Genomic DNA, 24,096 nt, shown 5'->3' with positions numbered 1-24,096 from the left:
AAAACTTGATGTTCACTTCTGTGTTTTTTTTTCTCCCAGAGGTGCCTCAGGTTCTGTTCTCTTTATTTTGTGGCATAGGGAAACCTCACTGTTTCTGATGCATTCCGCTTCCTTCCTCTAGGCTCATCCATGACTACCTTAGTGTGGCGCCTTTTGCTGACTACCTTGACAGCATCTACTTCAACCGTTTCCTGCAATGGAAATATCTGGAAAGGTAAACCTCCACTTTGCAATGGGGTCAGAGATAGGTGTAGCTTTGATTTTCAACCTAATACCCTTTTGCACATTGTAAAGAACACATTTCATGCCCTTGATACTTTCACTGATAAGTGAAAGAGAAAATGCTAGCCGGTGACTCCTGGTCATATAGTGAGAACAAGTCCTCTTCAAGATCAGTTTTTGCTTTTCATTTTGTCAGCCTTGAAACTTGCTGACCATGTAGTCTTAATCCATGCTGTATTCTAAGTTTGCCAAGCTTCTGTGTATACTGTGCCTTGCATAAACTGCAGAACAACGGGCTGAATCCAGCACTTTCCATGTATGAGTGAAACATGTATGCTTGTGTACTGAGACTTCACTTTCCTCTGCTCTTTCTTGACTCCTCTCCTTTGCAGGCCCCCAGAATCTGCTCCAAAGGGCTGACAGAAGTCTGCTCACACCATGTTGGATTCTGCCCAAAAGCAGTTTTACACTGAGTGCATGGGGGAACAGGATAACCATTTTACTGTTTTTAGTGGACTACTTTCAGTTCATTCTCGTTTCCTCTGTTCTCTTCTTAGGCGGCATGTGACCAAGAACACTTTCCGCCAGTATCGCGTACTAGGAAAGGGAGGCTTTGGAGAGGTATGTAGTCTGAGCAAGGCAGAGAAGGTAGCCCCACGTCTGCTTTCAAGAATCTATAGAGCATGGCATATTTTTCTCTCACAGAATGAGTCCTATAAGAAGGGACTCTTGGTCACCTAAGATGCTGATATCTAGAAATATTAGCTGAATGTTGGGTGGCATGTTGCTGACTGCTGTGTTAAGTATCTTTTATGCTCCTAAGTTTTACATGCAGCACTTCACAAGCAGGAGAATACTAGGTGTGACTTGGGAGTGATTCAACAGGAATGAGTCCTTCAACCATTCATTTTGGATTTGATTCTGAGCTCTGAGTTTGTCACATTCTTGTTACAGCAACATGACTGTGAACCAATTTTTCCAGTGAAAGTTGGGGCTTTCATGGTGTGCTGCAATAAACCATTTACTTAATCTCTATGGTACCACATCACTTTTGCTTTCAGTATCTCAAAGTGAGAGTAATGATTTCGGGATCCAATAACCCCCTTATCAGAACTTATATACTCCAAGAGTTACCTGCCCTATTGTCATTTATTTGTTTTTTTTCCTCCCTCAAGGTGTGTGCTTGCCAGGTGCGGGCCACTGGGAAGATGTACGCCTGCAAGAAGCTTGAGAAAAAGCGGATAAAAAAGCGGAAGGGGGAAGCCATGGCCTTGAATGAGAAGCAAATACTGGAGAAAGTGAACAGTAGGTTTGTAGTAAGTACATAGGAACTGCTTTACTTCTGCACTGAGGCTGAGACAGAACGTGGCCATGTCTTTGACTCTCTCACCCTGGTGAAGCAATCTTGACTAATTCGGGAGAGGACTGCAATATGTGGAATCTTAGCCAGATGGCAAGAAAAACATAAGGCTGTTGGACTAACATTTCTGGGCCATAAGTCCGCATTACTGCATTTGCAGACTAGGATCTGGCTGTATGGAGATCCCTTTAGTAATAACCAGCTCATGCAGGTTCTTCACTTACCAGGGATGTTGTGGGGAAGATACAGGGAATCTTTCTTTTTCATACAATATTATGCAGAAAACTTTCTCTCCCTTTTAAACTTTAATGCATGACCACAAATGTGCCATAGCTGCTTTTCCATGGCTTTGTCTCACACTGCCACTGCAACACTTGAAAATTATGGTCATATGAGCAGGGCCAGTTTTGTGGGCCTTTCCCACTCAGTTGTCTGCCTCTTTTAGCCAGGCAGCTATCAGGAGGGACGAACCTACACAGTTGGCTTTGGTCACATAATGCTGGGCTGTCAAAATATTGCTATTGTGTGGCATGAAACAATGGGAAACCCGTCTATGAAAGGATTGTGATGATATAATAAAAGTACATTATTCTGGGGTCTGGCTGGATTTGTCTGTCTCACTGAAGGGGACGAGAGTAATAAGGGAATAGTGCTTCATTTAGTGCATTTTCCCCCAGCCTGGTGGCCTCCATATTTTTTCAACTACAACTTCCATCAGCCCTTTGCTAATCAGGAATGCTGGGAATTGTAGTCCAAAATATTTGAAGGGTACTGAGTCGGGGAAGGCTGCTCCAATGGCTGAAAAGTGCCCAGGCAGCAGTTGTAGCTCTGCCATTCTTTGTTCTCTCCATCTGCAACTCACTATCATGTCGAGTCCCATCGCTATTAACGCTGTTCCCTCCATACTTTTCGGCTCCTCCTCACCTCTTACCCAAAAAGCTTCATTAAAGTTAACTCTTCCTCTACAGAATACAGAAATTATCCTGCATCTTGCTTTGAGCATCTATTTTGTTGTGTATAGCTGGTGCAGAATTGTGCCAGGTGTGTGTAGGTGCTATGCTGTGCGAGGCTGCTCTGCTTTTCTAGTGGTTGACTTGGCTTGCTTGTGTTGTAGGTGAGTCTGGCCTATGCATATGAAACAAAAGATGCCTTGTGCTTGGTCCTGACTCTCATGAATGGAGGGGACCTGAAGTTCCACATTTACCACATGGGAGACGCCGGTTTTGAGGAGCCACGGGCTGTTTTCTACGCTGCTGAAATCTGCTGTGGCTTGGAAGACCTCCACCATGAGAGGATAGTGTACAGGTGAGAACAGTCTTTTCTCCCAGGTGTAGCTGGGGTTCACACTGGGGTTTTATGTTAACAAGGATTTGTGCAGTATCTTAAACACTGCTACTATATTGTAAAAGCAGTTGTTCAGAATTTAGTGAGGAAACCTGTGAGGCAGGACTAGTTTCCCAGAACTCTCCAGCACAGGTTTTCATTCTCCTTCCAAGCTGAGAATCCAAAACATATCAGATTCTCATTAATGCCCAAGTGGAAGAAAGAAGGGAAAAAAATTGGTACTGGGAAAGTGGCCCTACCTCACAAATTTCCCATATGTGAAAGGTATGGCTATAAAGTTCATATTTTCCTGTGATATTGGCACCATTAATTCTTGCTTATATGTTTTATGGTGCTTCTCCTCTACTAGTCCTGGGGAAGCAACCCATTGAGGTTTATTTTTATTTTATTTTTATAAATATTTATTAAAGATTTTCTTAGTACAATAGAAAAAACAAACAAAATAACATATAATTTTTCCAATATCCACATTTTCTTCACTTCTTTGGACTTCCTCACATCTCTCGTTCCTGCGTTCCAAATTTTCAAACTTTACCCAGCAATTTATCACCTTGTTTCAATTCTTATATTATAATTTTCTGATATTGTATCCCTAATTTTAGATAATTTAACCCAGACCTTAAAAGCTTAATTTTAACATAATATTTATCCAAAATTTATCTTTTCTTATATTTTCATTTATCTTCATATTCCTTTTAACTAACTTATTGGTTCCATATTGTTGATAATCTTACATCTTTCTTAACATTCATACAATTTACAATATTTTTATAGATAGTCCTTAAATTTCTTCCAGTCCTCTTCCACAACTTCTTCTCCCAGGTCTCGGATTCTGCCAGTCATTTCTGCAAGCTCCATATAGTCTATCAGTTGCATCTGCCATTCTTCCAGTGTGGGCAAATCTTGGGTTTTCCAGTATTTAGCGACAAGTATCCCTGCTGCTGTTGTTGCATACATAAAAAATGTTAGGTCCTTCTTTAACACCCACTGGCCGATGATGCCCAAAAGAAAGGCCTCTGGTTTCTTAGGGAAGGTATACTTAAATACCTTTTTCAACTCGTTATATATCATTTCCCAGAAAGCCTTAACTCTAGGGCAGGTCCACCAGAGGTGAAAGAACGTTCCTTCAGTTTCTTTACATTTCCAACACTTATTATCAGACAAATGGTATATTTTTGCAAGCTTGACTGGGGTCATGTACCACCTATATATCATTTTCATAATATTTTCTTTCAAGGCATTACATGCTGTGAATTTCAAACCGGTGGTCCATAACCTTTCCCAGTCAGCAAACATAATATTATACCCTATGTCCTGTGCCCATTTTATGATAGCCGATTTGACCGTTTCATCTTGTGTGTTCCATTTTAGCAGCAAATTATACATTCTTGAAAGTACCTTAGTCTTAGGTTCTAACAATTCCGTTTCTAACTTTGATTTTTCCACCTGGAATCCTATCTTTTTATCCAACTTAAAAACTTCTTTGATCTGAGCATAATGTAACCAATCTCGCACTTTATCTTTTAATTTCTCCAAACTCTGCAACCTCCAATTATCTCCATCTTTTTCTATTATTTCCCAATATTTCGGCCATTTGACCTCCATATTGAGTCTTTTCCGGGCCTTAGCTTCCATTGGTGATAACCACCTTGGGGTCTTATTTTCCAATAAGTCTTTATATTTTATCCAGACAGTGAACACTGCTTTCCTGACAATATGGTTCTTGAAAGCCTTATGAATTATAACCTTGTCATACCACAAATATGCATGCCATCCAAAAACGTTGTTAAATCCTTCCAAATCTAAAACATCAGTGTTTTCAAGAAGCAGCCAATCTTTCAACCAGCAGAAAGCTGCTGATTCATAATACAGCTTTAAGTCTGGCAGGGCAAAGCCCCCTCTTTCTTTAGCATCAGTTAGTATCTTAAACTTAATTCTGGGCTTTTTGCCCTGCCAGACAAATTTGGAGATATCTCTTTGCCACCTCCCAAAACACTCCATTTTATCCACAATCTGTAAAGTCTGAAATAAAAACAGCATTTTTGGCAATACATTCATCTTTATAGCAGCAATTCGTCCTGACAAGGAAAGTTTCAATCTTGACCAAACTTCTAAATCCCTTTTAATTTCAGACCAACACTTTTCATAGTTATCCTTAAATAGAATCATATTCTTCGCTGTTATGTTTACCCCTAGGTATCTTACTTTTTTAACCACATTTAACTCTGTCTCTTTCTGAAACCTTTCTGATTCTAAAGGTGTCACATTTTTTTCCAAAACCTTAGTTTTCTGCTTGTTAAGTTTAAATCCCGCCACCCGACCAAACTCCTGAATCAATTGTAGTACCCTTTTCGTACTAGACTCTGGCTCCTGTAGGGTCAAAACTAGGTCATCTGCAAATGCTTTAAGTTTATACTGTTTCGCTCCGACCTGAATTCCTTCCACCAACCGCTTTCCTCTAATCATGTTCAAGAGCACCTCCAGGACCGAAATAAATAACAAAGGGGAGATAGGGCAACCTTGTCGTGTTCCTTTTTCAATTTTGAACTCTTCCGTCACCACATTGTTCACTATCAATTTAGCCTTTTGTTCCGAATAAATTGCCTCTATCCCATTCTCAAACCCCCGTCCCACTCCCATCCCTTCCAAATTTTTCTTCATAAACTTCCATGAGATGTTATCAAAGGCCTTCTCCGCGTCTATAAATATTAACACTGCTTTTGTATTAATATTTGTTTGCAAAAGCTCCAAAATGTCAATAATATTCCTTGTATTAGCAAACAAATGTCTACCTGGGAGAAAGCCTGCCTGGTCCTTATGAATTACTTCATTTAAGACTTTTTAAAATCTACTTGCTAAAATGTCTGCAAATATTTTGTAGTCCACATTTAGGAGGGAGATGGGGCGGTAATTCTTAAGTTGTGTCTTTTCAGTTTCTAGTTTGGGTATCAATGTGATGAAAGCTTCTTTCATTCCAGTTCTGTCTACTGGTCAAGGTCAGACTGAGTATGTTCCCATTGGAAACCACCAGCCCAGAGGGTAAACAGCCAAATAGAAGGAAAGGAAAAAGAAAGCAAAGTCACATGCAATTGTAAATCCAAAATCCTCTAGAGGGAGCCCAATTATGTTTTGAGGGAGGAAATCAAATTGTTAAAGTCAATTGTTTTAAAACTCCAAACTTTTCCAAATTCCAATGTTTCTAAAACAATGTCCATACAGCCTTTAGTTTCCAAAGAACCTTCAGTTTCCCTGTAGTTAGCAGAGTTGGTCTTAAAAGCATAACAATGTCTCAGCAAGTGCCAGAGAAAATGATTCAATATAACAGTTCCAATAGCACTCAGCTTGTAGCAGCACAAAGCAACAAAGTGTCAAAATTTGCAATCTGACAGTTCTGTTAAATAGGCAGTCCGACTGCCTGGGTTTCTCTGTAGATTTGTAATTCCAGCAGAAAAGGTAAAGCACAGTTCATATTAAGAAGTGAATCACTCAAAGAGTTAAGTCCTAAGTCTCCTTAAACACAGCTCCTATAGATGTACAGATTGATTGCCTTTTAGCGCCTCTTCAAAGGCTCCAAACATCAAAGTCCTTTGCTTTGAGTCTTAAGCAGAGACGAGAGACGGACTTCCTGGTTGCGTCTCCCGCTTTTAGCCGAATTAGCAGTAATTTAGCCTCCAAATCTTTCTTTCTTTTCTTACTCACGGGTTGTTGTTTTCAAATCGGATGTTCCCAGGAAAAGAGGTCAGCGCTCACCGACAGCAGCTACGCGGCTTCACTCCACAGAAAGAGCGATCGACTCACAGCACCGCGCCAACCCTTCCACGTTCCGAGACCCCTTACGGGGTCTCTTCTGCGTTTCGGGGGGCGCTTCTGGTGCCCACCGAGTCCCACGGCCACAGGCTTTTGCTGCCTGTGGTCTTCCGACGTGGGTCTCCGCTTCGCCGTTGCGGACGACCCGTTTCTGCGGAGCTCCCCCTTCACAATTAGAAGAAGGCAGCCATTGTTGTTTGCGCCGCCTCCGGAAGTCCGCAACCCATTGAGGTTTATGTCTTACACAATCTATTTTCCTCCATCAGGGACCTGAAGCCAGAAAATATATTGTTGGATGACCATGGTGAGTAAATGTCTGTTCTAAACACTCTGGCTTCACTGCTATCTGCAGTTTTTACATCAGATTTTGTTCTGGGTTGAGGGAAATCTGCAAACTGCACACTTGCATGACTCACTTTCCTTTGATAAGGTCACATCCGCATTTCTGACCTGGGCCTCGCAGTTTATGTTCCGGAGGGACAGACGATAAAAGGTCGGGTGGGAACAGTTGGCTACATGGGTGAGTATGCAAGAAATGCCCTGTTGAATCTTAAATCTTTAAGTTTGACTCAGAAAGTGCATTTGTCTTCATTGCTGTGTAATCCATTTCACTACTTCTATTTTGGCAATACCTTACTTGATCCTAAGCATTCCTTCTCTTCAATTACATTGAAGAGAAGGAATGCTTTAATTACATTGAAGAGAAGGAATGCTAAGTTTTGTAGGAAATTAGAGGGAGGTGAATTTACAGTGCTTATAAAACAAAGAAGCTCCTATTGTTTCTGCAAAGCTGTAATTTTGTACTCTTTGGGACTAACATTTTCCTGGTGTCCAAAGAGCAGCAGTCTAGATAACAAAATTGTGCAAGAGTTGGCACCCCTTTCAAGGTGTCAGAACAAGGATGCTTTAGATTGGGTAGAACTGGCAAAGCAAGCAGAGTTCAGTGTTGCTGTTGACTTGTGGTGCCATGTTCTGTATAAATTATTTCCTGTTACTGCAAGCCAAAAACCTGGTGGTGGTTAAAGTACAGTATTGGTATGGTGCCAGTTAGCCTACACTCACTTAATTAGTATATCTTGGTAGATGTTCTACAGACATTGACTCTTCCTTGCATTGTTTGGCTGGAGGGGGGAAAAGGATGGTATTTGAGACATTGTTGGGCAGTGTGGAAGGATGAAGGGAGGAATTAAACATCATGCTCTGTTGAACTTTCCATCTGCACAACCTTTTAAGTTTGCCGCCAGATGGAACAACCTCCTCTGTTCTGGGGGTTCTCCCATCTCCTCCTCCCACCAAGTTTGAAGAGTGCCTGGGCAGGGACAAAACTAGGCTTTATTTCACCCAGGTCAAAGACCCAGTTTGGCACACCCACATGCATTTGCGCGAACACACACACACACAACACTGGAAGCCTCAGTGGCGCCTCTCTGGAGGCTTCACCTGGGGCAAAAACCTGGCTAGTCACCGCCACCACGCCATAGCTACGGCTCTTGATTCTTTTTTTTTTTTTTTTGGTGGGGAGCACTTTTACCCAGTGGACTTCTGCTTATGGGGAATCATTAGGTGAATCCTGCCAAAGACTAAAGTATATTACAAAGGTGTACATGATGAGATGGCTCCTCTTTGTGGCACATCACTGAACCCTAGCTTGGGGACTGTTAAGCATTCCCTTTCCTGCCTGCTTCTTCTTCTTAGAGCAGTTGCAAGTACTGTACTTTACACTGCCACTATATTAAACATGAGATTTGGAATTGCACTTGGCAACACAAGCATAAGTCTGACCAGTTCTATTGAGCTCATAGCTAGCTGCCTGAACGCTGGTCCACCTAGCTCAATATTATCTATGTTGACGGCCAGTGGCTCACTAGAGTTAGATTTTTCCAGCTGTACTTGGAGATACTAGGATCTGAATCTGGGACCTGTTGTGTGCAAATTGTGTTCGCCTTCACTGAGCTACAAACTTTCCCTTAACACTCAGCACCATGCATTTGAAGAATATCCACAGGCCTGTTCAAATGGTTCTTACTTTTGCAGCTCCTGAAGTTGTGAAGAATGAGCGGTACACATTCAGCCCTGACTGGTGGGCCTTAGGATGCTTGCTATATGAGATGATTGAGGGCCAGTCTCCATTTCAGCAGCGCAGGAAGAAGATTAAGCGCGAAGAAGTAGAACGCCTGGTGAAGGATGTGCAGGAAGAGTACTCTGAGAAGTTCTCACCTGCTTCCCGTTCTCTCTGTTCCATGGTACATATATTGTCTCATCCTTAAGCTAGTTACCCTCCTTTTAGCATTTAAAAGGGGTGCCTGCTCACTTCTAAGTGGGCTCTGTGTACGTTGAGAAAGCTGTACCTGCTCACTGGAAACTAACTTCAGAGTAGTGCAGTACACCATAACTTTCGTTTTGCTACTAGATCTCATTTTGTTTGTATGACTTCTCCAGAGCCAGGTGCAGCCAGGAAATCAAGGCTTTGCTACTACCTTTGTGAAATGAACGAAAATTGTAAAAATACTTTTCTTCAGGGCAGTTGTAGCTTGGTAGCAGTTTAGTGTCAGACTCAGAAAACATCGTCTCATCTGTACTCACTAGTTCTTCATTCCTCTTCAACCTGGCTCCTGGAACATTTGTATTTGCAATAAGAGTAGGGTATGGTGCAGTATGGCCTAGCTGCAACTGTGACATGATCCTAGATCCCTTCCTAGATTACCTACCTACCTGGCATCAAGCAGTTTAATATTTTAAGCTTTTCCTTGTCCCATCCTGTTAATTTACTCTCTCAGTTAGCTTATTGAAGCTTAAGCAATTGAAGGAAACCTCAATCATAACCAGTGCAGAGGGTTTCATTCAAGCAGGAGGTCTCTGAAGGTCTCATTAAATACACATCAATAGTTTCAAAAATCCCTTCTCGTTTTTGAGTAAATGTAAAGAGATTGGTAGAAGAACTGAGGGTAGGGTATGAAATCATGTGAGTGCTGTGTCCCAGTCATCAATCTTGTTGCATACATAACAGTCTCAGATGTTTGGAAGAATTAGCAAGCCTTATTTACAGTACTTCTTTCCTCCACACTATAACTCACTTTACATAGCTAAGAGTTTTTGCATCTTGCAAGAGGCTTGAATAAGCAATGGTTGGGAGGGAGGTTGCTTGCTCATGTAAGAAACTTTTATGTCCTTCAATATGCAGATTGATGTTTAAAATAACCCATGCTTCCTGTGATTATCCAGGATACCCTAGAATGCAGCTATTGGACTAGACCCTTCCCCTCCAGTGGCCTTCTTTTGTCTATCAGTGTACAAGATACATTCATTCTGTATTGTAATTTCTGTGGATTGTTGTCTTAAAGCCATGGGATTTCTGACAGGCTAGTGGAAAACGGGGTATAAGTCTCAGAAATAAAGCAACAGGGATCCTTCTTGCTGTTTACTGCCTTTAAAAGGGCCGAGAAACCTGAGCATAATATTAAAACAAATCCTCCCAGATTATTTTGATGTCTTTTTACTTTAGAGTTTTCATATGTGGGGATTTAGAAGGCCATAGTGCAGTCAAGAGCTGATGTCCTATCAGCTTTTATTCAGTTATTCATAACCAGTAACTTAAGCTGTGTTTCGGGTTCAGTTGAAAAGAACCCCATTCTACCAATAATGGTTCAAGAATATTGTTCAAAAGTAACATTTTAAGCAATTTTCAGCTTAGGTTTTGTTTCATCTTCCTGGAGGCTGGGTCTGTTGCCCTTTGTAGCTAAAGCCTTCTGGCAGTACAGAGGCTTTGGTGTGACATCCTGTGCTATGTTACAGCTCCTGTGTAAAGACCCACTGGAACGGCTGGGATGTCGAGGTGCTGGTGCTCAGGAAGTGAAAGAGCACCCTCTCTTTAAACACTTGAATTTCAAGCGGTTGGAAGCAGGGATGCTTGACCCACCATTCAAACCCGATGTGAGTTCAGAATGCACGTGTGTAACAGAGTCTTCCTCGTACCATCTGTTGGTTGTGTTCAGGTGTAGGAGAATACCCCTTTCATTGCTCTCCTTTTTCTGCATTCTTAGCCCCAGGCTATTTATTGCAAGGATGTATTGGACATTGAACAATTCTCTACAGTCAAGGGGGTAGAGCTGGAGCCCACTGACCATGACTTCTACCATAAGTTTGCAACAGGAAGCGTCCCTATTCCCTGGCAGAATGAGGTAGGTGCTCTTCTACTCTTCAGGAGAATTTCTGCTTCTGATGGGAAGACACGCTGAGTCATCTGCATTTGCTGGGGGTGGGGTGCAAAGCTGTTCCATAACTGACTGGCTGAGGTATTGTATAAGTAGCTAATTTGGGACAAGTGTCATGGAGACACCCTGTCAATGAGGACCTGAGCAGGGAAGACCAATAGTGAGCTCGTCATCTTTTTATTCTCCCCTAGATGATAGACACAGAGTGTTTCAAAGAGCTGAATGTTTTTGGTTCAGATGGAGCCATACCGCCTGATCTGGACTGGAAGGGACAGCAACCCATCCAGCCCAAAAAGGGTCTCCTCCAACGTCTCTTCAGCAGACAGGTAACTTGCCTGAAATGTGGGAAGCAGGTTTGTCTTGACATGGGGATCGGAAACCAGTTCTGGGATGCTCTCTGCTCTCTCTTTGCAAAATGAAGGAATTTTCTCGGGAAGCATTGTCTGATGATGGGGCAGTAAATGAGTGCCTCCTGCTTGCTTCATCTGCCCTTCTTTCTCTGCCCCCACTTCCCAGGCTTCCCATGTTTTGCTGTTCCTTACATGGTGGCAGCATGCTCAGCATCTCCCTCCTCTCTGCTTTGCATTTAGGAAGGGTAGGGGAGTCCTTCCTCCGAGCAACCCAGGAGGGTGCCTGCACCACTGCCACTTTCCTGGGGTGGTCTTTTAACATTATTTAAAAGTTTAAGCACAGCAGTGGTACAGGCACTTTCCTATGCCACCTCTCTCATTATGTCTTGCTCTGAGGAAGGACCTCCTTGTTTTCCTGAGGCAGAGAGGAGGTGGAGGCATGCTGCTGCTGCTGCTGCTGCTGTATTACCACCAGCAAAACATTAAAAGAGAGAGAAGAGGTGGTGGAGGAGGGGTGAAGGTGTGAGAGGAAAGGGTAGCAGCTTTCCTCAAGTGGTACCATGTCTTATGCCAGTCCTAGCACCACAGATCTTTCTGTACCTTTACACCTCAGACCCATTAGCAGGCCAGCTCCTGTAGTGGCACTCAAGCTCAGCTAGTTCAGTTTACTAACATAAGCTCCATAAACTATCCAGATGTAACTTCCCACTTCCAGAGCAACTTTCTTTCTGAATAACCAGAAGGACGTCTTGGGGTTTGGTACCCAAGAGTCCCTAGCTTTGTATGTGTGATACTTGACATGGATTTGTGGGTGGCTGGAAGCAAAGTCTAATAATTCTTGGCTTTAGACAGCCTTGCTGCTTTTGGCTCTGGACAAATAGTTGGAAAGCAATGTAGTCCCCCATGTACCCAAATGCCTCTTGTCATGGCCAGTCCGGCCTGGCTGTTTCCCATCCCAAAACCTCTAAGACAGCTGTGGGAGAGAAAGACTTGATAAAGTGTCATTTGTTCTTCTCAGAAACTAGTCCCTGAACCCCCTTATGTCTTCATGATTTAGAAATATAGCTTCTTGCACAGCACATGTGTTTGCGGTGCTTTTTGCTTAGAAAAAAGTGTTCACTCCCAGTGCTAGGAGCTTGACCTTATTGTGGTGTGGTGTGTGAATGAGAGCCCATTTGAATTGGCATGTTCCCTCCTTTCTGTGGGCTCATCATTTTTCAGTATCCCTCACCTTGGCAGTTCCTCTAGGTCTTGCTCTGGCTGCTGTGTTTGGTGGTAGTTATCCCTGTAGGCCGGGAGAGGCCTTAGGAGAGGGCATGGCTATTTCTGGCCGGGCTCTCACAGCATGTTTTCTCTTTCCAGAGGTGAGCAACCTCTTCTCTGCTGCTCTGCTCAGGAAAATGACTACCTGGTGTCCCAAACTCCCTTGGCGGACATGACAAGACAAGGAGATGAGGACTCTACCTCTTCAGTGCCTCCCTCTCCTTCCCCCTCTCCCCCCTCTCCAAAATATGCTGTTTGTTCATTAATAGTTCTTCAAGCCACTAATCCTGCTTCCTGCAAAGCATCATGAATGTCTTGCCTTGTTCCCTTGCCATGGAAGCAGCTGGATTATTATTTAAACATCCCTTTTCTCCAGCTCCCATGCCTTCTTTATGTGGCCTTGCTATTAAGAATGAAAGTTTTCTCTCTCTCCCTCACCTAGCCAAGAATCGCGCACACTTTTTGAGAGCTTGCTGATGTTCTAGACATGTCCTGCTTTCTACAGTTAGGCCATGCTCCTGTCTTATTGCAGTTGTTCCTTTGAAGTAATGGTTCATCTTTCTGTGTTTATCTGTTTCCTGCTGTGGTTTTACTAGGCCTATGTAAGACCCCACTGTTGTCCTGGGCTCACTAACATAAAATAATTTCCATTCCTGCTTCTGTACTTGGCCATGGCCAAGTACAATTAGATTCCTCACAGCCCCTAAATAGGCATTGAAAGGGTATGGAAAAGGCACAGTCTGGTTGTGAATAAGGGAGTGTGGTAGGAGGTCCAGCATGATATTCTCTCTCTCCCTCTCTAGTCCTGCAGGTTGGCTGCCAGAGAGCACTGACTGCAAGCAGCTCCACCAGCAGATTTGGTTTGGGTGCTGAGCCCCAAAGTTCTTTTCTAAGCGATGGTTTCTTTTTCTGTGGGGACTGGGAATAGAATCCTGTGGCATGTCTGCGTGTTGAATAATAACTGTACTCACTCTGTGCTTGCTGTGTGCTCTCCCTTTTCCCCTTGCTTTCCCCCACCCTTCCCCCCTCCTCCTGCCGCCTCCTCCTTCCTTCATTCTCCAGGACTGTTGTGGGAACTGCAGTGAAAGTGAAGAGGAACCCACTCGCCTATAGGTCCCGCCAGCCTATTATTTCTATGAGCCTGGCCAAGCAGCGAGCTGACTCAACAAAAGAGATGGTACTGGCTTAGCACTGGCTTGGCTTACAACCCAGCGCACATGCTAGCTGTATGAGTGTCGGATCATCGTTTCAGGGTGGCAGCAGACCACCCTACAGACGAAATGCTCCAGGACGGGGGAAAGTAGACACCTCTGCAAAGGTCTTCAGTGTACTGCCGAGGGATCATCCTGCCACACCTTTTCCATAGCGGAGAGATGATGGCAGGAACTAGTGAAACATTCCAGGGCTGGCCCTGATCCTGGCCTTTGGCCTCCCATCTGCTCACCTGCTGGAGTTTGTTTTATATATTTATATTGATATATCTATGAATGTATGTATATAGCATATGTACATTTTTAATTGTTGGGGATGGAGGTCCTTCTGTATCTCTCTCTCTTCCTTACCCCAGCGTCCTTGCTTCCCCCTCGTGAACACTGTGCACCAGTAACTTCTAAGAAACAAGTAAGCAGCTCTGTTCCCCAAGCAATGGATCCTTTTAATGTTCCCTGTGGAATATCCACCAATCTGTTCTGCTGGTGGAAATGGGTAGTAGGAGAAGCTCAGGAATGGCAGCTGCAATGCAAGAGCAGCCTCCACTGGCATATCTAGTCTGCAGGGACACAATTGGGGTAACCTGTGTGTCCAGGACTTCCCCCAGATGCCTTGCTTTGTCCCCATAATGCACAATGAGAGTGATGGAGAGATGCTAAGGCTTGTAGACATGTCAAGATAATACCTGCAGGTTTTTCTGCGATGACAGGCTGTGGGTTTTTGGTTGGTTTGTTTTTAACATGGCTTAATTGAAGTAAGGAAGTTTTCAAACACTAGAGTAGCATTACAGTTGACTCTCAACTTACACAGGGGTTTCATTCCGGGGATATTGCATAAAGCCAAAATAATGTATAATCAAAACAACCCTTTAAAAGCAGTAAAAGGCGTGTCCCAGCACTCTCCAACCACCTCTACATTCTATCTAAAGTCTGCACACACTCACCCAAGGTTGCTACAGACTCTCCCCGCACCGCCAAACAATCTCCCAGGGTGGGTGCAATGGTTGGTGGGATTGCCAATGTTTCCTCTCCACCACCTTCTGACATTTATCCCTACTGCCCCCTTTTCTTTGGCCAAGCACATAAAGCTGTGATCACACAAGTTAAATGGAAGCTGGTGGCAGCATACTGGTTTCTAGCTTTAATTTCTTTCTTGAAACTCCAATAAGGCCAGTATGAGTTGACAAGGAAAGCTGGAGAGGGTTTGTCATTTACCTTGGGAACCTATAAAAGTTGAGTCTGTATTTTTATTTATTTTATTTTCTGGACCACTGTGCCCTATTTTTCTCCTCCAAGAAATGATGTGATTCTGTTGTTTGTCCTGGTAATGTTTTCTAAAGAGTTCACCTGCCAACTGTGCCAATGTTGGAGCATGCATGGATTCGAGCCTAGAATCTTGAGCCCTCTGCACTTTTTTCAAAGGGTTAAACTTCATGAAAAGTGAGATAAAACCTCCTGGTGTCTTCATTTTTAATGTAAAGCAGGTGCTAGTTCTCTGATTTTGGAACAGCAGCATTGAAAGTGTAGGGTTCACCTTTTTCCCTTGCACAATTTTCCTAATCACATCGTACCTCAAAGCTGCTTGTAAGCCTTAGAGTAGAAAAAAAGCAGCTTTGTCCAGGTAAAGCTTGGCTCTTTTGGTGAAGAGCTCAGAAAACATTAGGAGATTCAAGTGTAGATGTTTTCTGTCAGGTGTAACTAGGCTGAAAGTCCTAGTCATCTTTCTCCATAGGAATCTCTTCCACAGTCTTCCATGGCTGGGAGCCCAAGGCACCCACAGAGCTGCATTTGTGCCTTCATGAAGCTCTGATAAGTAGACCTATTTATTGCCTGGACTAAAGATTTCCAATCTCAAATAATTCCCTTTATGCTATATCTAGTGTGCACTTCTTCAGTCTCCCAGCAGTTATTTCTAACCTGGAGGTTGTGGGTGAGTGGTGTGTGTGTGTGTGTGTGTGTGTGTGTGTGTGTGTGTGTGTGTGTGATCTGCCTTGCTCCTGGGCAGTTAACCTCATCTGCCAGTTTATATTGGAACTATTTTGAACTTGTTTGCTAACTGTATGTCCTGATGATTCATTGCTGTGGTACAGAAGTGGATGTAGTGAACACATTGCCAGGTGCTGGGCAGTTTCATGCTGATGCTCCTGAATGTGGAGCATCAGTCAGCATGTCCCTGAATTAGAAAAGAGCAGCTTCTCTTCATTGTTTTCTGTGTGGCAAATAGATCTTTTGTTACTGCCTTCCATCCTTGTCTGCTCTGCACACTCTCACGTGCCTCTTGCAGCCTGTCAGTTAACATCCAGCTAGCAATTCAGTGAGCCTTTCTCATTCCTTTCCTTAGAAACTCCAGTTGAATGTGATATTTTATTTACAGACTTCTTCATTGTGTCTTTTCCCTGTCTTCCCTATCTTTTGATTGTATTCTACCTCTTTCAAATACTTTTGAAAAATATTTCTAATCATCTGAAAATTTGTCTGAGAATATCATTAGTCACTTCATCCCACATAATATCTTAGAGCTGATGTACATTTGTAGACGCAACCTGAAAGGCAGAGTTTAAAAATGGAAAGTGGTCTGCAACTGTAAATAGAACATGGGCAGGTTTCAGTGCAATAAATATGGATGTCAGTCCCAGTTCCAGATGTTACTGCAGGGAATCCATGTTTTTTAAACTCCTGTGCGCTGTTCACAATTGACAGGGAAACCTGTAGTTCTGTCATTTAAACTTGAGTCCTTTTTGTAATGTTTAAGCATGACATCCCTAAGACTTGTTATAGGTACATAATGCAAAAGACTAATAAAAAGGACAGTTTCCCTTAGGTGTAAGATTATATGATTTAATAAAATCTGCTACTTATTGCCAGTAGAAAATGTCATCTTAATATTTTACATTTAATCCAATTTGGGAATATAGAATATTCTCTCCTTAACAAAAAAACACCCTTTTTAAAAAAAGAAGTAAAAGTTCATGTTCCATCAGTGTTATAAATATATATTTAAGTGTAGTTATTGTTGTTAAAACACAGTGGCAAATTTTGTGTTCAGGTTTTTGAATTGAAGTAGTGGAGAGAAAGAAATGTAAGTTTCAAGTATCTTTTCTTCATCAAATCTGGAAGAAGGAGTTAATTGTCTCCAATTATCTGTATGGTGGTTGGTGCCTGTTAGGAAGTTACCTTGCATCAGGTCAGATTATGGTCCATCTAGACCAGTATTGTCTACTCTGATTGGCTAGTGACTTTCTTAGGTTCTCAGGCAGAGAAAGGTGTCCCTGAACTTCCCAGCACCTGCTACTCAGTTGTTTTTCATGAGACCTGCTAGATAATGGGCCTGGGACTTCCAGCATACCAATTAGAAACAGATCTTCCCTTGTTGGCAACTAATCTAATTAAGAATCTCTCCACACACACACACCCTGTATTTTAAAAGCTTGCTTGATTAGCAGTGCAATTCTAATCATGTCTACTCAGAAGTAAGTCCTATTTAATGGAGCTTATTCCGAGGTAAGTAGGGTGAAGATTGCAGCCTACATCAAGGCCTTGGGTAGAATTCAGGGTTGCACTATGGTGAATGTCTCATCAGTGCAAGTATTGTAGCTTGTGAGACAGAACAATTCCACCTCTTGTCCCGCACACCAGTGCTGCTGTGGGGGTTCTCCCAACTCCCAAGCCAATTTTGAGGAGCATGGGAGGAAGGCAGAGGGGAAAGCCCTGTTATGCAAACCAGAACCCTCATGCAGGACTTATGCTTATGGGACTCATTAGGTGACTATCATCCCTAGTTTTATGTGTAAGAACTGAGTGTTCCTCCTTTTATTCTGGCTTCAAATTCAAAACTATGGCTGTAGCAATATACTTCTAAGGTCAGGAGCATCTGGGCTCAGTTCTATGAGCACTTCAGAATTGTCCTTTGTGTCTGCCAAAACCCTGGTCTAATTTGTTGGCCTGGGTCTGTTCTCCATTCTCTCTGCCTCTTGAGGATAGGCTTCTGCCTTGACTCTTTCTTCCACCCCATCCCTGTTAAATTTTAAGTTTGTGCCTTTGCTTGAACAGGTCTGTGCTACAGTCTGTTAGCAATTCTTCTCTAGCCTAACTCCTGTCTGATTTGTTTTTCCATAGCGGCAGTGAACTTATGTATGAAAGCTATAAAATTGTGATATTATAAAATGTATATGCTGGAGATGCGCCCACTAAAAGAGTTGAAAATTGGACATGCTACTATGTACTGTCGTTGCCTAGGCAAGAGTGTTTCTGGAATTGTTTTTTTAGGGGGGTGTCCCTGTCTCCCCTTACCCTATGGAAATCCAGGAATAAAAGGACCTCCTTCAAAATTACTGCTGTGTGACTCATTCATAACTGGAATAGCACTCAGAAACATGATTTGTGAATATGGCTCAAAATGTACTATTGCAACTTTCATCCCACAGTATTTGTTGTAGAAATGCATCACCTCCAGGGTCTTCTAGTGTACATGCCATCTTAACTGAGATGTAGCTGTATCAGGGGATCTGATATCTTTCCTTCATCTGTAAGATATAACTTCACAGATATGTATGTGTGAAATGCACAAGAGTTCAACTGCCACATTTTATGCAACCGCACATATTTTAGAAGCTGTAGATTAAAGATAGCACTGAATGTGCTTGGCATTGCTGACGCCTATAGAACACATTAGAACAGTTTTACACAGTGTTGCGATTCCAGTGCAAGTTGGCATCTGCCCTACCCCCTGCCCCCCCTCAAATATTTAGCCTTGTAGGACTTCATGAGCCCTGGGCCTCTTCAGTAAGCACACTATTGCATTTCCTATGAAAAATGGCAGGGTGGAAGTAGTTTTGCTTTTGGCAGTGGGCCAGGAAGAGAAGTCATAGTGCTTGTGGAGGAATAACTTGTTGCTGGCCTTCCCTCATCTTTTAAACAACAGATGTGCTGGAGAAGAGCAGTGTACACTATTCAGAAAATTGTGGCGGGGAGGGGGGAAATGACAGGCTATTATTGAGGGGATAGCCTAGTATTTTTTATTTTTTTTACCTTCCCCTCTTTTTAAGGCACTGAATGGAGTAAGTTTGATAGAGTATCAATTTATTCTTGTGTATTAAAATTAGGGCTGGGTTAACTTTCCTTAAAACTCTAATGCCTTAAAATTCAATAAATAGTATGGATAGAAGAAAGCATCCCTGCTGTTCGTGAAGCACTTAACCCGGAGGCTTCTGAATGTCTCAGATTCACATAAAATACTTAAACAGTAAAAATATAAAAGGATATACTCTAGAATATGCAAATTAGAAAACCCAAATCAAGCTGGTTTAAAAAGAGTGTGCCATTTGTTTCTACGATTCAAAGGCCTTCCTAAGAAAGACGGTATCTCTGGAGATTTGAATAGTTAAAGAGACAAGAGGGATGCATATTTAAGATCAGGGATTCCTTCAACTACTATGGGACCCAGACCCTTTGATTTGGGACTTGAACCAGAAGACACAGACACCCAGGGCAAATATTACAAAATATATGCAGCCTTCTTTCTGCTCACAACAGCTATTGGCAACAGTCACAGTTTGCACTAGTGAAAACTTCAGAGGCAGCCCTATGTAGAACACATTTCAGTAACCTAATCCAGAGATTATTATGGCATGTATCATTGTGGCTGAATTGTAACTGCCCTGATTGTGCCAGTACCAAAGTACAGGAGGCAGCAAGCTTACTCTTGGAAGCCTGAGCTGACCTTGAATAGGGTAAGCATCTAATCAATGTCAGATCAATTACTCACAACCAGTCTGTCTTTGAGCTGAGCTTTGATTTCTTAGCCCTACCATCAGGGATGTGTGGGAATCTGTTGCTCAACCACAAGGGGAATCCCCATAGCTGACCCAATATATTTTAGCACCTGAGGTGAACCACAAAGTGGTGCCCCTCCTCACCAGGCAAGAAGCATGACATCAGGAACAAGGGGAGGAGGGAATAAAAAACAACGTTGGGATTCGCTGCCCTTGTGGTCGCTTCTTTGAGCCTCTGGTGGGCTGGCCCTGAGCAGCCCCTGAATCCTTTGTAATGCAATGCAGGCAGGCCCACTTGCTGTAGCCAAGGACTTGCATGTGCTTTGTGGCCCTCATCCAGCCCGTCACTACTTGGAGCAGGGGTAAGCAACCAAAGGCCCAGGGGCCAGATGCAGCCCATTCGCCTTCTCAATCCGGCCCGTGGACGGTCCGGGAATCAGCATGTTTTTACATGAGTAGCATGTGTCCTTTTATTTAAAATGCAGTTCTGTGTTATTTGTGGGGCATAGGAATTTGTTCATCCCCCCCAAAAAAAATATAGTCTGGCCCACCACATGGTCTGAGGGACGGTGGACCGGCCCACAGCTGAAAAAGGTTGCTGACCCCTGACTTGGAGGCACCTATTAAAGCATCTTACTTGGGTCAGCATAGAAGGTGTGAAATAACTGAAAGGAGCCGAAGCTGCTCAAAACCATTTCTTGCCTAACAGGAGAACTGGTGTTTTGCACTTAACAGCACTAATCCAGGGTGGGAATTCAGCATTGCACTCTTCACTAGCAGGATTCCTTGCACTGACAATGGGTTAATTGAATTGGGGCCCATGTGATTTATGGTGTGTTGTCACTCTTCTTGGTAAGCGTGAGCCACTGAACTTATAAGGTTCTCTGAAATTAAAATTGGATAAATCGTACATGTTGATTCAGCTTTCTTTGTTTAGCTAGCAAAAAGAATCCATTGGAAATACCTCCTGATTTGCTACTGAATTTGCTACCTTGCTACTGAAGGAGTAGCAAGCTGTTGAGAAAGTAGCAGCTTTGGAGCTGAAAGACACCCACAATAGATAGGTTTTTAATACCCAGGCCCTTTCTGCCCAAGATAGTTTATTCACTCACTACAGCTGCAGGAGCATAACGTCTAATTAGGGCTGCAATGTGTGGCCAATTGATCAGAAGGAAACCATTTTGATGGCTTAAAATGAGATCCCCATTTAATCAGTTGGCAGATGTTATCTCTCTTCTTTTTTTAAAAGAAGTGTCTAACAGTGTTAATTGAAACTGCATATGGCAAGCAACACTTTAGAAGAGGTATTGCCTCGTAGGTGAGAGAAAATGAACTGCCTCTTTTAAGATGATGCCTCCTGCGACACATCTTAAAACAAGCTAATATTTTCTGCAGAACTATTTTTTCTCACAACCAATCTTTTGCAGACTTAACTGCTAAAATTGTGATTTGTATGACTGAGTCTGTGGTTCCTTTAATCAATAGTACCCCAAGTTTGAATGTTCTCGAATTCAGCCTGGATAGCCTGTGCTCTTGATGAACATAACCTGCACCCTTTTGCAATCACTGCATAATTTGTCTACATTTATTGTGTTTAAAATCTGGGTTCACTTTACATTTTCTAATCCTCTGCAGAGCTTAGCATCTAATGTCATTGGGTGTCTGTACAGTTATGCTGCAACAGATGCTTGTTCTCATACCTCATACCTTCATACCTGGATTAGCAGGTAAAACATCTTACACTGTATTTCCCCGACAGGCCTAGCTTTTGACATTTCAGCTTCAGAAGAGAGGTTGATGATGGGCGTGTAAGCCTGCTGCCATATATAACATAATCGCTTAACAGGGTAACATTTAGTTTATGTTAAAACAAGTCATTGTGAGGGTGTGTAATAGTGCTCTCTGTTGGGCTGACTGTAGCTAAAAATAAGAAGAGAAAAATCAACGTTCTGTGCCAGGGAAACTTGCATTTTGTGCTTAAAACAAATTACGTCAATCCTGAAACTAATTAATTTGCATAATGTCAGTATTGCACTATTTTTGGTATATGCAAGGTTCAGATTAATTTGGCAAAAGTGGGATTGGCAGGGATGGGGTGGGCAATGGAGCACAGATAATGAGATAGGAGGAGGAGGTTTATGCAGCTGCCTAATTATGAACCCCACCCCAAAAAAAGTATTTCCAGGGCATGTATGCCAGTCAACTATTAGTTGAGGGCTCTGGTCTTGACAGTTCTTGGAGGTGGGAGCTCTTCCCAGAAGAGACTAAGGATGGCCCAAGGTTTTGGTTAAATACTGTAGCTGTTATCAATAATCCTCACTGTAAGCGGCTGGGAGCGGGGGGAGAGAGAGATCTCTTCCCTGTTCTTTCACCCTGCCAAGAAGGAGCGAGACACGATCTCCGTGCTGCTGTTTCTCCCCGACGACGTTTCCAAGGCAATGAGAGTGGCGGAGCAAGGGGTGAGCTGAGCAAGCAGAAGCAGTCGGCGCTCTCGCTAGGGGGCGCGTGATTCTTTCCCGCTCGAGCCTCCTGTTGCTTGCAAGGGTTGCGCCGCGGAGGGAGGCAGATGGGGGTTGAGCGGAAACTGCGGCTGAGGGATATTTTGAGGGGGGAAGGAGGTCGGTGGTGCGCAGCACGCGAGGTAGTCTGATAGCACATGGGATTCCTGAGGGCTTCGGCAGCGTGCGTCGTATTCTACGTCGCTATGCAGGAAACATGCTTAGGTTTCCTTTGTGGTTGGGATCGAATGGAACAAAAAGGGGTTGCTTTATTTTTTGGCCACACACCTCAGTCTTTTAAGAGTTTTTCTACATTGTTGCGGATTATATAACTTTTAAAGAGTCATGTAAGATCAACTATAAGTAGATTTGCCTCATTTGAAGGTGTTTTTCAAGCAGCAGGTTGGCCTTTGTTTCAGTAGATCTGTTGAGGTTTTAGCAGACGTGGCAATAAAGTTATATCCTTCGTTTTGGGGGCTCTCTGTGCCTCGGCCTAGCTAGTTCAGCCTGTTGGGCCTAGTAGCTGTCAGTATGGGGGTTTCTCTGAGCAGGTGCTGTAAATTGAGAGAAGGAGGGAGGAGGAATCTGCAGGCCTGAAGAAAGAGTTGGGCCCTGTAAAGAGTTTATATATATATTTAAAACTGAGAGAAGTAGCAGTTAATGATCTCTGTTAGAACTTAGCAGAGCTGGGGCTGAAGAGCTGAGCAAGAAAGCGCTCAAGGGCAGAGGGGAACTGTAGCTGCTGGAGATAGGTTTTGGAGTTCCTTGCTGGCTAGGATATGCTCAAACCAAGATCTCTGTTTGAAACTGTAAGGGGACATATTTAGCAGGGGGATATATCCTGCTCCCAGCCCCCCATATATATGCCCCTCATCCATAGCTGTCAACTCACAGATTTGAAAATAAGGGACCAGCAGCCTTGAAAATAAGGGACCAGCAGCCAAAATAAGGGATTTTGCTTAGCTTATGCACGTTGGGGCTGCCGTCGTCCTGGCGCGAGGAGTTCCATCGGCCCTTCCCCGCCCGAGAGAGACTCTCGCCCGCGAGCCCGGCATGAGGCGGTTGTGGCACTGCTGCGGCCACTGAAGCTCCACCCTTCTGCGTCCCTCCCCCCTCTTCCTCCTCCCTCAGCCACCGCCACCACCACTGCCTCCGGCTTCCCATGGCAGCGCAGCGGAAGTCTCGCAAGAGAGGGGCTGCCAGCCCACCCGCCGCCACCCATCTCCTCACGACGCACCTGAGGGGGAAAAGGGAGAGATGAAGACACGGCAGCTCGTGCGCACGCTCTCTCGGGGTGGAGGACCCCGAGCCGCTGCTTCCCTCCTGAGCCGGGTGAGCATGAAACCCGGGAAATTTAAGGGACATCATCAATCCGGGACAGCAGTGGGAAACGGCGCTGGGATAAGGGAGTTTCCCGCCAAATAAGGGACGGTTGACAGCTATGCCCTCATCCCTGAGACTACAAACACTCAAACAATAATAGCATGTGGTGTCCTGCTTCTTCCCTGAGCTAACTGCAGTCCATACTGAAAGTCTGCACTGCAGGCACTACTGACCACAGTGTAAAATGGACCACAAGCTGAGTTGTGCTTAGCAGGCAGTGTTGCTGAAGAAGCCCAGTGTTTGAGAGGTATCAGTTCTGGCAGCACAAGTTTGATGAGGGGGCAGGAATGGATAACTTTCAGGATGATGCGAGGGCCCTTAGATTTGCCTTGTCAGTGACCATAGTAGGTAAGTTGTAGTAGTAGGTAAGTTGTAGTAGGTAAGTTGTAGACCATAGTAGGTAAGAGCTCCTAACTCCTGTGGAGAAACGACCACACGGAGCAAAGCATGCTTTGTATTCATTTTTTGTTGCTTTGATTGTGCGGTGCCGGTGGGAGGGGGGAATTGGTGCCTTTGGAAAATCTGCTTTAACAGGCACAACCACCCAGTCTTTTCCCCTCAAATCCTTGCAAGCGGCACTTCCAGCACGTGCGCAGCGCTGGCTCTGTCTGCTCTTTCGGAGGCTCATCTTGTTTACACGAGATTCGTCGTCTCGACATGACAGGCCCCTTAACTCGCC

At 43.7% G+C, this 24,096-nt stretch overlaps 1 protein-coding gene across 3 annotated transcripts in view; it reads left to right on the top strand.

Moving 5' to 3' along the window:
- GRK6 (G protein-coupled receptor kinase 6) overlaps nt 1–18,096 on the top strand; it is a 34,670-nt gene extending 16,574 nt beyond the window's left edge. For 2 of the 3 annotated variants that reach the window (XM_083726289.1, XM_083726291.1), the window contains exons 6-16: nt 122–214; nt 780–843; nt 1,398–1,538; nt 2,697–2,887; nt 7,000–7,037; nt 7,164–7,253; nt 8,768–8,976; nt 10,526–10,663; nt 10,774–10,911; nt 11,136–11,270; nt 13,620–18,096. In XM_083726289.1, coding sequence (XP_083582415.1) covers nt 122–214; nt 780–843; nt 1,398–1,538; nt 2,697–2,887; nt 7,000–7,037; nt 7,164–7,253; nt 8,768–8,976; nt 10,526–10,663; nt 10,774–10,911; nt 11,136–11,270; nt 13,620–13,670 — 1,288 coding nt within the window. In that variant the 3' untranslated portion in view covers nt 13,671–18,096. Of the gene's footprint in view, nt 1–121; nt 215–779; nt 844–1,397; nt 1,539–2,696; nt 2,888–6,999; nt 7,038–7,163; nt 7,254–8,767; nt 8,977–10,525; nt 10,664–10,773; nt 10,912–11,135; nt 11,271–12,656 lie in introns of all 3 variants that reach the window. The other variant, XM_083726290.1, reaches the window with a different exon arrangement.
- The last annotated feature ends 6,000 nt before the right edge of the window (nt 18,097–24,096 follow it).

Source organism: Podarcis gaigeae (genome assembly GCF_964106915.1).
Source record: "Podarcis gaigeae genome assembly, chromosome: 2".
Taxonomy (NCBI): Eukaryota; Metazoa; Chordata; class Lepidosauria; order Squamata; family Lacertidae; genus Podarcis; species Podarcis gaigeae.
Note: the sequence above shows the minus strand (reverse complement) of the source record. Positions and strands in the feature narration are given on the sequence as shown.